Source organism: Chiloscyllium punctatum, chromosome 49, assembly GCF_047496795.1.
Source record: "Chiloscyllium punctatum isolate Juve2018m chromosome 49, sChiPun1.3, whole genome shotgun sequence".
NCBI classification, from domain to species: domain Eukaryota; kingdom Metazoa; phylum Chordata; class Chondrichthyes; order Orectolobiformes; family Hemiscylliidae; genus Chiloscyllium; species Chiloscyllium punctatum.
In genome coordinates this window covers 26,558,476-26,574,761 of record NC_092787.1, presented here as the reverse complement: position 1 = coordinate 26,574,761, position 16,286 = coordinate 26,558,476, and the positions used below count along the sequence as shown (strand labels likewise).

General features: G+C 43.7%; 2 protein-coding genes across 10 annotated transcripts in view; both read right to left on the bottom strand.

The window, feature by feature from the left end:
- Positions 1–3,191, bottom strand: part of odf2a (outer dense fiber of sperm tails 2a) — a 37,157-nt gene extending 33,966 nt beyond the window's left edge. Inside the window, exon 1 of one of the 5 annotated variants that reach the window (XR_011956114.1) lies at positions 2,765–2,825. Coding sequence is in view for 3 of the 5 variants with exons in the window: in XM_072565979.1 (XP_072422080.1) it covers positions 2,765–2,776 (12 nt within the window). In the remaining 2 variants the exon portion in view is untranslated. Of the gene's footprint in view, positions 1–2,764; positions 2,826–3,099 lie in introns of those variants that run through there. The other 4 variants (XM_072565980.1, XM_072565981.1, XM_072565979.1 and 1 more) reach the window with 4 other exon arrangements.
- A 6,911-nt stretch (positions 3,192–10,102) lies between these two features.
- The window catches only part of ptgesl (prostaglandin E synthase 2-like), a 29,728-nt gene continuing 23,544 nt past the window's right edge, over positions 10,103–16,286 (bottom strand). For 4 of the 5 annotated variants that reach the window (XM_072565975.1, XM_072565976.1, XM_072565972.1 and 1 more), the window contains exons 5-7: positions 15,429–15,629; positions 13,930–14,047; positions 10,103–13,285 (exon numbers count right to left, since the gene is read on the bottom strand). In XM_072565975.1, coding sequence (XP_072422076.1) covers positions 13,154–13,285; positions 13,930–14,047; positions 15,429–15,629 — 451 coding nt within the window. In that variant the 3' untranslated portion in view covers positions 10,103–13,153. Of the gene's footprint in view, positions 13,286–13,910; positions 14,048–15,428; positions 15,630–16,286 lie in introns of all 5 variants that reach the window. The other variant, XM_072565974.1, reaches the window with a different exon arrangement.

Sequence of the window (16,286 nt, the reverse complement as noted above, 5' to 3'; positions counted from 1 at the left end):
TTTTCTGCCAATTCTAAATCTGAAACTTTCTAACATTTTCAGAATCTACTTTGAACCAACTTTGACTATTCCCCTATAGAAAATTGTTGCTCTATTCACCTTAAAGAATTTCACCAATGGATCGAGGGTTGAGTTATGAAAGCAGGTTGCAGAAACTTGCTTTTATTTCATTAAGCATAGAAGATTGAGAGACAGTCTGGTCAAGATGTTTAAAATATCAAAATGATTTGATTGAGTAGACACAGCAAAATGTTCTCCTCTGCTGGGAAAATCAAGCTAAGGGAGATAATCTTAAAACGGAAGTAAGGCTATTAAAGAATGACCTTGCTTGATGTATTAATCCTAAATAACATCTCAACATGGTACAGTTCAGTTTAAAAATCTTACATTGTGGGAACATCTTCCCAATCCCCAAAATGGATAATAATTCAACTTGTTGTTGAATTAAAAGTTTTAATATTTTGTTCTCTCAAACACAATCACAGCTTTTCAATTAAAGCATCAACATTGCAAAACCCATTTATCAAATATTAAAATTACAACCTTTCCATCTGTAGTTCCAAATCAAAACATTTCATTCAAGCAAAATATTGATTCACTACAAATCATATTAATGTTTTCTTTATGCTATATACCATTTCTAAATCAATATCTTACTTAGCTGGAATTCAGCTTTTAAAGGATTCAGTAACTTCCAAGTCACATAATTATTTTTGGAGAAAGTGAGGACTGCAGATGCTGGAGATCAGAGTTGAAAAGTGTGGTGCTGGAAAAGTACAGCAGATCAGGCAGCATCAGGTGAACTAGAGAGTCCAAAATATCAGGCATAAGCCCTTCATCAGGAAGGTCTTATGCATGCAACATCGACTCTCCTGCTCCTTTCATGCTGCCTGACCTGCTGTATTTTTCCAGCTCCACACTTTTTGATAATCATTTTTGTTTACTAGGCATACTCAAAATCACGTTCCATCTATACAAAATTTCCAATATAAATTAAGGCTTAAAATCAAGGTGAACTACATTGCAGGGAAATACTCTTTTTAGCCAAACATGGGCTCTCCTCAACAGCATACATTCTAAGATGACACTCCAGTACTGTACAAAAAGGAGCATTTAATTATCAGAGGCGCCACCATTTGGAAAAAGGGTTGGAGGTTTTGTTCACCTTTTCCATAGAAGAACAAGATTTGTTCAGCCAGCCAGAATGTGGCAAGGGTGTTAGAGTCAAGATGAAGCACATATAAACAGTAAGGGAAATACTAACATTTCTGGTCCAGGTTCCAAGAAGTGAACCACACGGATAGAGAAGAATGAAGACAAATGTTGAATGACAGTTATCCGAAGTTAGGGAAGGGTGTGGTCATAGTGGTTGGTTGGGTTCTCCAAAGGAACGTCGTTTGACCTCAAAACAACAGGGTCAGGTTAGATCAATATGGGTCCACTAAAGCCATTGCATGTGGTGAACGTAATCAAATTGCACCTTGTGCCAGGAATGTGGAGTTTGGAAATAGAACGGAGTATGTTTGGATGGGTATATGAATAGGAAGGGTTTGGAGGGATATGGGCCAGGTGCTGGCAGGTGGGACTAGATTGGGTTGGAATATCTGGTTGGCTGGGATGGGTTGGACCGAAGGGTCTGTTTCCATGCTGTACATCTCTATGACTCTATATGTTAGTGTTGAGGCTGATGTTTATCACTCGACAATATGTAAGGGAAAAAGTGACATAAAATAATATCACTATATTAGTAATCTGGAGGTCCAAGCATACGCTTTGGGCTAACAACAGTTGCTGGAATTTAAGTTTACTTAATAAATCTTGAACTGAAAGCTGATCTCAGTAACAGTCATCATTCACCATTGCACTTTAAGGTAGAAAATCTGCCATCCTTACCCAATGTGGCCTACCTGGGACCCAAGTGACCAACTTGGAGAGAATACAGTAAAAAAATACTTTGGTATGGGGAACTTCATGAATGGATCAGGAGAGGCTTAGTGAGCTTGAAAGTAATACAATAAACCTGTGACAGCTGGTGGTGGGGAGCTAGTCAAGCTGAGTAAGGGGATTATCAGGGGGATAGTACAACACACACATCCAATTACACACCAAACTGTACAAACCGCAGAGATCTAAGGTATAGGGTCAAACAACATCCTGCAAACGACTTGCCTCAAATACAAGACAACCGTCATAATATCCAGAACAGGCGGTCACCTTGATTGAGACTCCACCTATGCCAATGTGTTTGACTCTCAACTGTCTTCTAAAATGGCCTTGGGGAACCATTACGTTCAACAGCAATTAGGAATAGCAGCAAATGCTAGAGACAGTTTTTATAATACAGAAAAGAAAGCTCATCCCTGTCCAACGCTAACCATCAGGTACTTATCTATTCTAAAGTAAAAACCGAAAATAAACTTATGATCTGAGGAAGGGTCACACGTTAACTCTGATTTCTCTCCACAGATGCTGCCAGACGGAGTTTTTCCAGCATTTGTTTATTCTAATTCAATATTAGAGCACAGAAACTTTAAGCGCCATGGTATTCAAGTGCTCATCGGAGTGTTATCTCACTTGTGCATCCTTACATTGGTCCTGCGTCGCTGGTATACTGGTATCATTGAAGATTTCTATGCTTGCGGCCCGGGTTCGATTCCCGGCTGGCGCATCGGCTACTTTTAAACACCAAACAATTCAACAAAAGGACTTTTTAGGGATCTAATATGCCTCCCTCTGAGCCGGGAGGCCTGGGTTCAAGACTCACCTGCACTAACATCTCTGCACAGGATGATGACAAAAATAATTAAACGTCCAAGGGGTCCCTGCCTCCACTACCCTTTCAAATCAGTGTTCCAGACAACCCCCCCACCCTTCGCAGAAACACCCATATGCCACGAGAATAATTTAATTTTAGATTTTTAAAAGTTCTGCCAGCAGCTGGACTGGGATCTTGCCGTGCACAAAAATGGCCACCAGGTTTCTCTCCCCCCACCGCCCTCATAACAACAGTTTCTGTGCCCCTTCCTTGTCCGGTTTTTAATCGGTTTTTCACGGGGGACGGTGGGGGGTCGTAACCCGGCCTGTTGGCCGCCCTCGTACCGGCTGAGAGCCTCCATGCCCGGCTCCTTACCATACGAAGCGCCTGTCACTTGTAGCTGGTCGCGGCGGTTTATTAGACTTTGCTGCTCCCCCGGTCCCCTCCACCGCCCTCACGTCACTTCCGGACGCGCTCTCCCCGCGTCCGATTGGTGCATTCGAATCCCACCAACGGACTCTGTTCGGCTCCCATTGGCTCTTCGGTTGCCCCCCCGCCCCCACAGTCACCTCCATTGTCGGCCCAGATACCCTTCCGGGTGACTGCCGCCGCTGGGTTACCCTGGCAACCGATTCACATCCACACCTTCATTGACTGGACCTCAGAGACACAACACTGACTGATGGCAGCTTTATGAGCCCGGGTATGGAATATAAGAGAAGGACGACTATGTTTGCATTGAAATATACGATGCTGGGGAGGGAATAGTGTCATTGAGATGTACAACACGGAAACATACCCTTTAGTCCAACTCGTCCCTAGCGACCAGGTATCCTAACCTAATCTACTCTCAACTGCCACCAAACAACAAAGAAAATTACAGCACAGGAACAGGCCTTTCGACACTTCAAGCCTCCGTCGATCCAGATCCTCTATCTAACCTACCGCCTGTTTTCTAAAGAGCTGTCTCCCTGCCTTTATTCCTGATGAAGGGCTTTTGCCCGAAACGTTGATTTTGCTCATCCTCGGATGCTGCCTGACCTGCTGTGCTCTTCCAGCACCACTAATCCAGAATCCCTTTGCTTCTTGCCTATTCATGTATCTGTTTATCTATCGTCCCTTCCTCTACCACCTCCAGGCTCCCAGCACCTTCTCTGTAAAGAACTTTCCACGCATATTTCCCCTAAATGTTTCCCTCTCACTTTGATAAGCACTTGGCCCATATCCCTCCAAACTCTACCTATTCATATACCCATTCAGATGGCTTTTAAATGTAATTATACCAGCCTCCACCCCTTCCTTTGGCAGCTCATTCCATACATGCACCACCCTCTGTTTGAAAAAGGTGCCCCTTTTATATCTCTCCCTTCTCACCCTAAACCTATGCCTTCACGTTCTGGACTCCCCGACTCCAGGGAAAATTCTTTATCAACTTATCCTATCCATACCCATGATTTTATAAACCTCTATAAAGCCTCCGCTACTCCAGGGAAAATAGCCCCGGCCTATTCAACCTCTCCCTATAGCTTAAATCCTCCAACCTTGGCTATATCCATGTAAATCTTTTCTGAACCTCCCTTTCAAGTTTCACAACATCCTTCTGATAGGAAGGAGACCAGAATTGCACACAATATTCCAACAGTGGCCTAACCAATGTCCTGTACAGCTGTAACATGACCTCCCAATTGGTCCTTTACTCTGATCTTCTTCACTATCCTATCTACCTGCGACTCTACTTTCAAGGAGCTATGAACCTGCACTCCAAGGTCTCTGTTCAACAAAACTCCCTACGACCTTAATATTAAGTATAGAAGTCCTAAGATTTGCTTTCCCAAAATGCATCACCTTGCATTTATCTAAATTAAATGAAAGCAAAATAATCAGACTATTGGAAACAAAAAAAAAGAGAAAATGCAGAAGAAGGATCAGACTTAAAATGTTAACTCTGTATCTTTAGCTTTTTCCTATGGACCCGCTGAATTTCTCTAGCATTTTTTCTAAGAAGCTCAGCTGGTCTGGCAGCATCTATGGAGAACTTTAAAGTGCTTCACAGGAGCATTATCTGCAAAATTAGACACTAGGCTGTACAATGGCATATTAAGATAGGTGACCAAATGCATGGTCAAAAGTGGTAAGTTTTGGATGACTGAGTTTAGAGGTAGAGAGAGTTTGTGAGGGAATTCTAGAGCTTAGGGTCAAGATACCTAAACACATGACTGCCAAAGCTGGATTAAATAGACACTCTCTGGGCGGAGCAGGTAACGGCTGTCTGATGGTGTTTTTTTAAGTCACGGTATAGTCCAGTTATTGTTTTTTTAACGGCTAAAATTTAAAGTTTTTTTAAGCGCCTAGCAGACCCAGAAGCTGGTGTCGCGCTAGCTTACCTGGGAAGGTTTTTTTTCTTATAAAAGCGTGCAGGCGAGGAACCCGAGGCACTACAGGGGTAGAGCCTCCCACCCGCCCTCCTCCTCTAACCTAATAAGACCCATTGTGACAAGCAGGTAAGTGCTGCATTTTGCTTGTTGGTTTCTTTAGATCTAGGTTTTTAAAGTTTACCTTTTTAGAGGGATGGCAGTGAAGGCAGTGCAATGTTCCTCTTGCAACATGTATGAGGTGAGGGAAGCCATTAGCGTCCCTCCTGATTACACTTGCAAGAAGTGCACCCATCTGCAGCTCCTCCAAGACCGTGTTAGGGAACTGGAGCTGGAGTTGGATGAACTGCGGATCATTCGGGAGGCAGAGGTGGTCATAGATCAGAGCTTTAGGGAAGTAGTTACTCCGAATGTTATAGAGAGATGGGTGACAGTGAGGGGAGTGGGAGGAAGCAGCCAGTGCAGGGACCCCCTGCGGTCATTCCCCTCAAGAACAAGTATACCGTTTTGGATACTTGTGGGGGGGGGGGATGACTTACCAGGGGTAAGCAACGAGGTTCAGGCCTCTGGCACGGAGCCTGTCCCCGTTGCTCAGAAGGGAAGGGCGGAGAAAGGTAGAGCGATAGTTATTGGGGACTCAATAGTGAGGGGCACAGATAGGCGGTTTTGCGGGAGCGACAGAGACTCACGATTGGTATGTTGCCTCCCAGGTGCAAGGGTACGTGATGTCTCTGATCGTGTTTTCCGGGTCCTCAAGGGGGAGGGGGAGCAGCCCCAGATCGTGGTCCACGTTGGCACCAACGACATAGGTAGGAAGAGGGGTGAGGATGTTAGACAGGCTTTCAGGGAGCTAGGTTGGAAGCTCAGAGCTAGAACGAAAAGAGTCGTTGTCTCTGGTTTGTTACCCGTGCCATGTGATAGAGAGTCGAGGAATAGGGAGAGAGAAGAGTTAAATGCGTGGCTACAGGGATGGTGCAGGAGGGAGGGATTCCGGTTTCTGGACAACTGGGGTTCTTTCTGGGGAAGGTGGGACCTCTATAAACAGGATGGTCTACACCTGAACCTGAGGGGCACCAGTATCCTTGGGCAGAGGTTTGCTAGTGCTCTTTGGGAGGGTTTAAACTAACTCTGCAGGGGCATGGGAACCTGGACTATAGCTTTAGGGTACAGGACCTTGAGTGTAGGGAGGTTAGGAATATGGCATCGATCTCGAAGGAGGGTGCCTGTAAACAGGAAGGTGGCTTGAAGTGTGTATACTTCAATGCCAGAAGTATAAGAAATAAGGTAGGTGAGCTTGCAGCATGGGTTGGTACCTGGGACTTCAATGTTGTGGCCATTACAGAGACATGGGTAGAACAGGGACAGGAATGGCTGTTGCAGGTTCCAGGGTTTAAATGTTTTAGTAGGGTCAGAGATGGGGGTAAAAGAGGGGGAGGTGTGGCATTGCTTGTCAAGGATAGTATTACAGCAGTAGAAAGGGTGATGGAGGAAGACTTGCCATCTGAGGTAGTGTGGGCGGAGGTTAGAAATAGGAAAGGCGAGGTCACCCTGTTAGGAGTTTTCTACAGGCCTCCTAATAGTCCGAGAGAAGTAGAGGAAAGTATTGAGAGGATGATTCAGGAGAAGAGTGAAAGTAGCAGGGTGGTTGTTATGGGGGACTTTAACTTCCCAGACATTGACTGGGAAAGCTATAGCTCAAGTTCGTTAGATGGGTCGGTGTTTGTCCAATGTGTGCAGGAGGGTTTCCTGACACAATATGTAGACAGGCCAACAAGAGGTGAGGCTATACTGGATTTGGTTCTAGGTAATGAACCAGGCCAGGTGTTAGACTTAGAGGTAGGTGAGCACTTCGAGGGCAGTGACCACAACTCGGTGACTTTTACTCTAGTGATGGAGAGGGATAAGTGTGCACTGCAGGGCAACAGTTATAGCTGGGGGCAGGGAAATTATGATGCGGTGAGGCATGACTTAGGATGCGTGGATTGGAAAAATAGGCTTCAAAGGAAGAACACAAATGATATGTGGAGATTGTTCAAGGAACAGCTAATGGGTGTCCTTGATAAGTATGTACCAGTCAGGCAGGGAGTAAAGGGTCTTGTGAGGGAGCCGTGGTTTAATAAGGAATTGGAATCCCTTGTGAAAGGGAAGAGGGTGGCCTATGTAAAGATGAGGCGTGAAGGTTCAGTTGGGGCAATTGAGAGTTATAAGGTAGCCAGGAAGGATCTAAAGAGAGAGCTAAGAGCAGCGAGAAGGGGACATGAAAAGTCCTTAGTTGGTAGGATTAGGGAAAACCCAAAGGCTTTCTATAGGTATGTCAGGAATAAAAGGATGACTAGGGTAGGTATCGGTCCAGTCAAGGATAGTAGTGGGAAGTTGTGTGTGGAGGCGGAGGAGATTGGTGAGACACTAAATCAATACTTTTCGTCAGTATTCACTCAGGAACAGGACACTGTTGCTGATGTGAATATTGAGTCACAAGTGATTAGGATGGATGGCCTTGAGGTACGTAGGGAAGAGGTCTGGGGAATACTGGAAAGGATGAAAATAGATAAGTCCCTTGGGCCTGATGGCATTTATCCTAGGATCCTCTGGGAAGCTAGGGAGGAGATAGTGGAGCCATTGGCCTTGATTTTTATGTCGTCGTTGTCTATGGGAATAGTGCCAGAAGACTGGAGGATAGCGAATGTGGTCCCCTTGTTCAAGAAGGGGAGCAGGGATAGCCCGAGTAACTATAGGCCAGTGAGTCTCACTTCTGTTGTGGGCAAAGTCTTAGAGAGAATTGTAAGGGATAGGATTTATGAACATCTGGGATAGGATTTAGGAATAATGTGATCAAGGATAGTCAGCATGGTTTTGTGAAGGGCAGGTCGTGCCTCACAAACCTTATTGAATTCTTTGAGAAGGTGACCAAGGAAGTGGACGAGGGTAAAGCAGTAGATGTGGTGTACATGGATTTTAGCAAGGCGTTCGATAAGGTACCCTATGGCAGGCTAATGCAAAAACTACGGAGGTATGGCATTGAGGGTGCATTAGAGGTTTGGATTAGGAATTGGCTGGCTGGAAGGAGACAGAGGGTAGTAGTTGATGGTATAGGTTCATCTTGGAGCGCAGTTACTAGCGGTGTTCCACAAGGATCTGTTTTGGGACCATTGCTGTTTGTCATTTTTATAAATGACCTGGAGGAGGAGCTTGAAGGCTGGGTGAGCAAGTTTGCGGATGACACAAAAAAGTCAGTGGAGTTGTGGACAGCGAAGAAGGATGTGGCAGGTTACAGCGTGATATAGATAAGTTGCAGAGCTGGGCAGTAAGGTGGCAAATGGAATTCAATGTAGCTAAGTGTGAAGTCATTCACTTTGGTAGGAGTAACAAGAAGATGGATTACTGGGCTAATGGTAGACTACTTGGTAGTGTGGATGAGCAGAGGGATCTTGGTGTCCATGTACACAGATCTTTGAAAGTTGCCACCCAGGTAAATAGTGCTGTGAAGAAGGCATATGGTATACTGGGCTTTATTGGTAGAGGAATTGAGTTCCGGAGTCCTGAGGTCATGTTGCAGTTGTACAAGACTCTGGTGCGGCCTCATCTGGAGTATTGTGTGCAGTTTTGGTCGCCATACTATAGGAAGGATGTGGAGGCATTGGAACGAGTGCAGAGGAGGTTTACCAGGATGTTGCCTGGCATGGTAGGAAGATCATATGAGGAAAGGCTAAGGCACTTGGGACTTTTCTCATTGGAGAAAAGGAGGTTTAGGGGAGATTTGCCATACAGATGAGAAAGGGACAACACATCCATCCTAGGACAAGCCAAACAGAGACATGCACGAAAATTCCTAGAAGCATGGCATTCCAACCGGAACTCTATCAACAAACACATGACATGGATCCCATTTAGCACCCCCTGTGAAAAAGAACAGGAAGGGACACCACCACAGGAAATGACATCACCAACCCAAGGAAGCCTAAACACAAATAGAAAGTGGGTCACTAACACCAGTGCTTCATCCAGAGACTCACTGATGAAACGTCCGAAAATGAACCTTCCAGCTCAGCGAGCAAACCTACATCCAGAACCTCAACCTGAGCTACAAATCTTCTCAAAGCTTGCTAACAGTCTTCAGAAAAGAGTGGCAAAAATGCTACTCACTGAGGCGTGGTTGACACTTTAAACCAAAAGCAAAACCAAAATAGGAACCAAAAGCAAACATCATCCTGTTTCCAATTCACATACACTTTATCATAATTCATGTATGGTTGACTGCGACCTTTACACTACCAGACTGTAAGTTTGTCGTATGAGAAATTGGGTCAACTGTATTCACTGGAAGAAAGTAAGTGAGGATTGCAGTTGCTGGAGATCAGAGTCAAGAGTGTGGTACTGGAAAAGCACAGCAGGTCAAGCAGCATCAGAGGAGCAGGAGAATTGACATTTTGGGCACAAGCCCTTTACTGAAGTTTAGAAGAATCCGTTGAAATCTTATTAAAACATAACCTTCTGCATGCAGGGATGATTTTTTTTCCTCTGGCCAGGTGATCCAGAACAAGGGATCACAATCTAAGGACATAGTACTATAGGCCATTTCAGACTATGAGGTGCAATTTCTTTACTCAGAAAATGAAGAACCTTTTGGAATTCTCCACTATAGAAGGCTATAGTGGCAATGTCACTGAATAAGTTTAGGAAAGAAATAGGACGATTTCTAGAGGGTAAAGACATTATGGAGAGAAGCCAGGAGTTAGCGCTGAGATAGAAAGTCATCCATGATTGTATTGAATGGCAGAGCAGACTCAACAGGCTGAATGGCTTATTCATATTTCTATTTTTTTATGTATCTACCCTACCTAAAATCAAGTGGTCAAGATAAGAATGTTTTTGGGTCAGTAATGCAGTTATAATCTATGTTTGCCTCATTACGTACAATTCATTATTGCCTTTTACCACCCAATATTCCAATTACATTTAACAAAATAGAACACAGTTAAAATTCTTAATACTTTTTATTAAATACTACTTACATCATCCAGATAGAAATCTGTAGCCAGGGAACCCCTCTAACCTCTAAGACCCTACCAAGATTCATTTTAAGAAATTCTATTTCACCAACTCCTGTGAGAAAGGAACATTTAAGACAAAAAATAAGGTAATCTACTACATCCTGTCAGAGTCTGAGGCACTTGCTAGCCTCAAACCAATAAATTCACTTCCACTTGCTACAGAGAAGTGAAAAGGGCACAGCTTCAGCAAAAAGAAGCCTATTTACAAAAGAAAGGGAAGCAAAAGAGAAACAGATTGAGGAAGACATCATAAATGTATTAAATATTCTGTTTAACTTCTTCAGTGACCGACTAACCACAGACATCTTCTCCAAGTGCACAGACTCCCACAGCTACCTAGACTACACCTCCTCCCACCCTGCCTCCGTAAAAATGCCATCTCTATTCTCAATTCCTCCGCCGCATGTTCCCAGGTTAACCAATTCCACCTTAGAAAATTCCAGGCGGCCTCTTTCTTCCCAGATCGCAATTTCCCTTCCCATCTGGTGGATGATGCCCTCCAACGCATCTCCTCCGCTTCCCACATCACCGCCCTTGAACCCCACCCCTCCCAACGCAACAAGTGCGGAAACGCCCAGTCCTCACCTTCCACCCCACCAACTTCCACATACATCACATCATCTTCCACCACTTCCGCCACCTACAAATGGACCCCACCAGCATAAATATATTTCCTTCCCAATCCCTATCAGTGTTTCGAAGAGACCATTCCCTCCACAACTTCCTCATCAGGTCCTTACCCCCACCAGCCCACAGCCCGCTCCTGGTACCTTCCCCTGCCACTGCAGTAAGTGCAAAACCTACAGCCACACCAATACCCTCACCTCCATCCAAGGCCCCAAAGGATCCTTCCATATCCAACAGAAATTTACCTGTACCTCCACCTATGTAATCTACTGTACCCATTGCACCCAGTGTGGTTTCCTCTACATTGGGGAGCCAGGAATTGTATTTGCGGATTGATTCAGAGAACGTTTCTGGGGCACCCGTACCAACCAACCCCACCGTCCCACTTCAACTCTCCCTCCCATTCAGTCAAGGATGTGCAAGTCATGGGCCTCCTCCATCACCAAAACTCTTACCACCAGATGCCTGGAGGAAAAACGCCTCATATTCCACCTTGGGACCCTGCAATCACATGGGATCAGTATGGATTTCCAGTTTCCTCATTTCCCCTCCCCCTACATTCTCCCAGTCCCAAGCCTCCAACTCAGCACTGCCCTCCTGACCTGTTCATCACCTTTCCCATTTATCCACTCCACCCTCCTTTCTGACCTATCACCTTCTCCCTCACCTTCATTGCATTTCCCCAACTCCACCCTCCTCCCATTTATCCCCCAGCCCCCTGGCCCATAAGCCTCATTCCTGCTGAAGGGCTTATGCCCAAAACGTTGATTCTCCTGCTCCTCAGATGCTGCCTGACCCGCTGTGCTTTTCTAACACCACGCTCTCGACTCTGGTCTCCAGCATCTGCAGTCCTCACTTTCTCCTTCGGTGTAACCTGTCAAACGACTGCCATGCAGATAAATGGAAAATAATCAATCTTCCAACCAGCATTTCGTCATCATACTTGGTAGTCAGTCATTGCCTGTTGACTTTTCATACCTTGATAACTGTGCCTTCCCCTCTTTGTTGCAGCCAGAATTTATAAGCAGCTGCGAATCTACTGATATCTTCCTCATAATTTTCAGGGTGAGTCCAAGTGGGTTCTTATAAAGGAAGGCAAGATTTACATTGCACCTTTTGGCTCTTCAGGACACTCAAAGCTCTTTACAGCCAAAATACGTAAGAAATGTTACATAGGAAATGCGACAGCCAACTTACTCTCAAGCTTTCGCAAACAGCATTTTGAAAATGACCAGGGTAATATTTTATTAGATTCCCTACAATGTGGAAACAGGCCCTTCGGCCCAACAAGTCCACATCAACCCTCTGAACAGTAACCCACCCAGACCCATTTCCCTCTGACTAATGCACCTAACACTACGGACAATTTAGCATGGCCAAATCACCTAACCTGCACACCTTTGGATTGTGGGAGGAAACCCACACAGACACGGGGAGAATGTGCAAACTCCGCACAGATAGTTGCCAGAGGTTGGAATTGACCTCAGATCCCTGGCGCTGTGAGGCAACAGTGCGAACCGCTGAGCCCCTGTCTGAGGAATAAATGCTGGCCAGGAATACAGACAGCTCTCCTGCTCGTAAATTATTGTTTTAGATGTAACCTTTCATTAGAACTGTAAAACAAACATCATTTAAATCAAATCATAAAAGGGAAGGAAAAAATGGATATTGTATTATTCATGTTTATATGCTTCCTTCTTGTTTTGCTCCGATTTCAATGCTGCTCATATTTTATGGTTTTTACCTGAATCATTAATAATGTCAGTTATCTCCTTGGAATTTGCTGTGTATGACCAGTAGGTCCTGTATTTATTTGAGGTATCTAGTTTTTAACTATGCTTTTTACTTAATTCTCACAGACACTGCACTGCTTAATTGATAAACTTGTTTTTTTTTAAAAAGCTATTGCTTTATTATTTCTGCAGGTCTTCGTTTCAAGTGCCTTTTCAGTTTTATTTATACTTTGCAGCATTGATGCCAAGTAGTTTTGTCCTGTCAATGTGAAACCCTATATGCATGCATCCGCTAAGATACTGAAACTGGAGTTTAAAGCAAAACAGAATAAGATTCCATTCAGCAATTCCTACTCTGGTATCCCCAATTCTGGATTCAAGCAACATTTAAAGACTAAATGTAACACTGCACTAAATCTTTCTGTTGCAGTGAAAGCATATCATTGAATAACTGAGGATGAGTTTATGTGGTTGCAGTTCTTAAAGCACAGTTTCTTTTATCCACACATCTTACAGTACTCTTGTTAACATCAGATCCTATCATCCTACTGAACTGTTAACAGCAGTAAAATGCAACTGGAATTTCATGATTTTCTCAGTGGTTACTGCAGCGATTTATTGCTTAACCATTTGTCCTTTCTGGATGTTTTCCTCCATTCTTTTATACCATGCCTTGACCTTGGTATTTGCCATCATGTCATCAAATGCCTTCAAGCCTTCCATTACTCGAAGTACCCCATAGACTGCCTGTGAAAATGGAAAAGCGAAAGACAGAAGACATTACAAACTGCAGACTTACAGAATTGAAACATTATATATGATTAGGAAAGCTTAACAGACTAGGACACTGTTTTGCATAAAACTAAGGGGTGATCCTACTAGGAGCCCTTAAGATTATGAGCATGTTTGACATGGTAGAATTACAGATGTTTCGATGTCCAAACGAGATGAGTAGCAGGGTTCATAAGGATAGTTACTAATAAATCCAAAAAGAAATTCAAGATAAACTTCTTTATCCACTGAGTGATAAAAATTTGGAAACCTCTATCATAAAGCTTACACAATGATGCATTTCAGGGAAAGCTAGAAAAGCATGAGGGAGGAAGGAATGCAAAAATGTGTTGATAGAGTGAAATGAAGAGGAGTCAGAAGAATCTCAGGTGGAGTACAGACACTAGTATGGACCAGTTGTGCCAAATAACTTGTTTCTTGCCACAAGTAGAAACATCTTTGCTACATCTCTCCTATCAAATCATTTCATAAATTTAAAAACCTCCGTTTAATCATCTGTCAACTTTTGTCCTGTTCAATCTTTCCTGTTCATAATAACCCCTCAGTTTTGGTTACATTGTAAATCTAAAAATGAACCTACAATCGTTGACAGCTATTACCAGGTCAGCAAGGTTGGGCAACTCTCCACCCATGAATGGCCTGTGCTTGCCAATGGCAGCCATCCACTGATCGACCGCCTTGTACAGATCCTGCCGGACATCATCGTGAAGATTATGTCTGAAAAGGAGCAAGGACAACAAGTCAGCATGTTCCCTTAAATGACAGCATTGGAGGTCCAAAAGAATGAAATGTTCAGACAACTATTAAAAGATGGTGTGGCAGCTTGAAGTGACAAGAGGAGAGTAGGAAAGACTGGGGCACATGGCATTTCCCATTCACTTGCTCTTCCCTTTTAAAATCTGGTTTTCTGTGAAATTTCTCTTGAGCCCAAATCAGATGATTTGTAGACAAGTGGCTGGGTCCAATAGGATGGGTTTTCTGACGGCAAACAGTTTTAGAGTGGGGGGGTGAAGGTAGCGAGGGAAGTATGCAAGGGAAACGCAAACTTTACTTTGGGGCTAAAAAAGGGGAAAAGGCTGGCAAATACTGAATGAGCAGTTGAATCCTGATCACTTGGCAGGGACCAAAACTACATAAGGGAGGGACAAGCTGCTTCAGATAGGTATACCAAGCACCTCCAGTTTTCAAGTTAGTGATTTCAAAGTGAAAAAAATCAGCTCACTGAACTCCAACTGCTTGCCGCCATTTTTCCCTGGGAAGGTGGAGTTAAAGTCCTTCAAAGACATTGGAACTACCAGAATAGCACACACCAACTGCAAATGAATTCCTGTCCTTTTTAAATTTAGGAACACACAAAAATCAGGAACAGGATATGCAATTCAACTCCATGAGCTCCACCATTCAATAAGATCATGTATGATCAGATTGCAACTTCACCTCTACTCTCCTACTTCCTTCTTGGTTAATTGTTTGCATAAATTAACCAAGCGAGAGAATGAATCCACTTCAAAATCTTAGATGCCTGCCCTCAATTCAATAGTACCAACATGGGTCAGATGAGTCACAGAATCTTACTGCGCAACTGTTGAAAGAGACACCCAATTAGCCCAGTTCTTCTTTCTTCTTCCCCACAGCCCTGTATTTTTCTCCACCTAATTTATTTATCCAAATCCCTTTTTTAAAGTCACTATTGAATATGGTCCCACATCTCTGGAAGGCAGCACGTTCCAGATGATAAAAATGTGTTGTGTAAAGAATATTGTCATCTCCCCACTGTCTATTATCTTAAAATTTCCATTCTGATTATTGTCCAAATGCCACTGGACAACATCTTTCTTACTTTACCAAAAGCTTCCATAAGAGTGAATGTATATGCTAACACTCCCAATAGCCTTGTCTGTTCTAAGGAAAACAATCTCAAGTTCTCCAATCTGACCTTGCAACTGAAATCCCTCATGCTTGCTACCATTCTAGTAAATCTGCTCTGCCCTGCATCCATGTCTTTAATTGCCCATCAGGATTGGTCAGAAGGCTGTGTCCTATGGCTCCTGCACAGGTACCTGGACTTAAGAAATCATAAATAATTAAATACACGCACCTAGATTTAAGTCTCTTGCTGACAAAGAACATGGCTGCTGCTCCAAAATACTTTGCAAAAAATCCTTCCAAAGTTCCAAATTTCCCCTCCCGCACAATGTAGTCAAAAGACTCCAGGGCTTCTCCAGGTGTTCGGTAGACATTGGGTGAAATGAGATGAACCAGCCAGTCATCTACCCACTTACGCCATTTCATTTCCTCCCTGGATGTTAAAGAAATAAGTTATGTAAATCAGTACAGTACAGAATACATAGTATTTTAATCAAAGTCAGCTAATTGAACATGAAATAGGTATGATATAGGCAGCCAATACAACAACATCTGGACAACAAACCAACAGATTCTTTCCACTCTTGTTGTAGCAATAACTCATAAGACAATAACTTGCATTTAAGTAGCACCTCTATCTGTAGTAAAAATTCCATAAGGCACTTCATAAGAGTTCTTTTTTTAAATAAAAATTACGTTCTCAGCCATACGAGGGACAATATTAGAGTAGGAGAATAATTGTTTGGTCAACCAGGGAACACAATAAAAGGTGGGAATGTGTAGGGAGGGAATTCCAGAGCCCATGGCCTTGGCAGGTGAGGACACAGCAATAACTGTGGAGCAATTAAAATCGAGAAAGTACGAGAGGCCAGAATGGTAAAGTGCATCTATCCTGCAGGGCTGTAGAGCTGGAGGGGGTTACAGGGATTTGGAGGACAAGGGCAAAGTGACATTCAAAAACTACAGGAAGAACTTTTAAAATTGAGGTGTAGTTTGACCAGGTGAAAACAATCGGCCAGTGAGCATAGGGGCCAGCTAGGGCAAAAAAAATGGCATGGTGCAAGGTAGGAAATGGGTAGCAAAGTTTTGA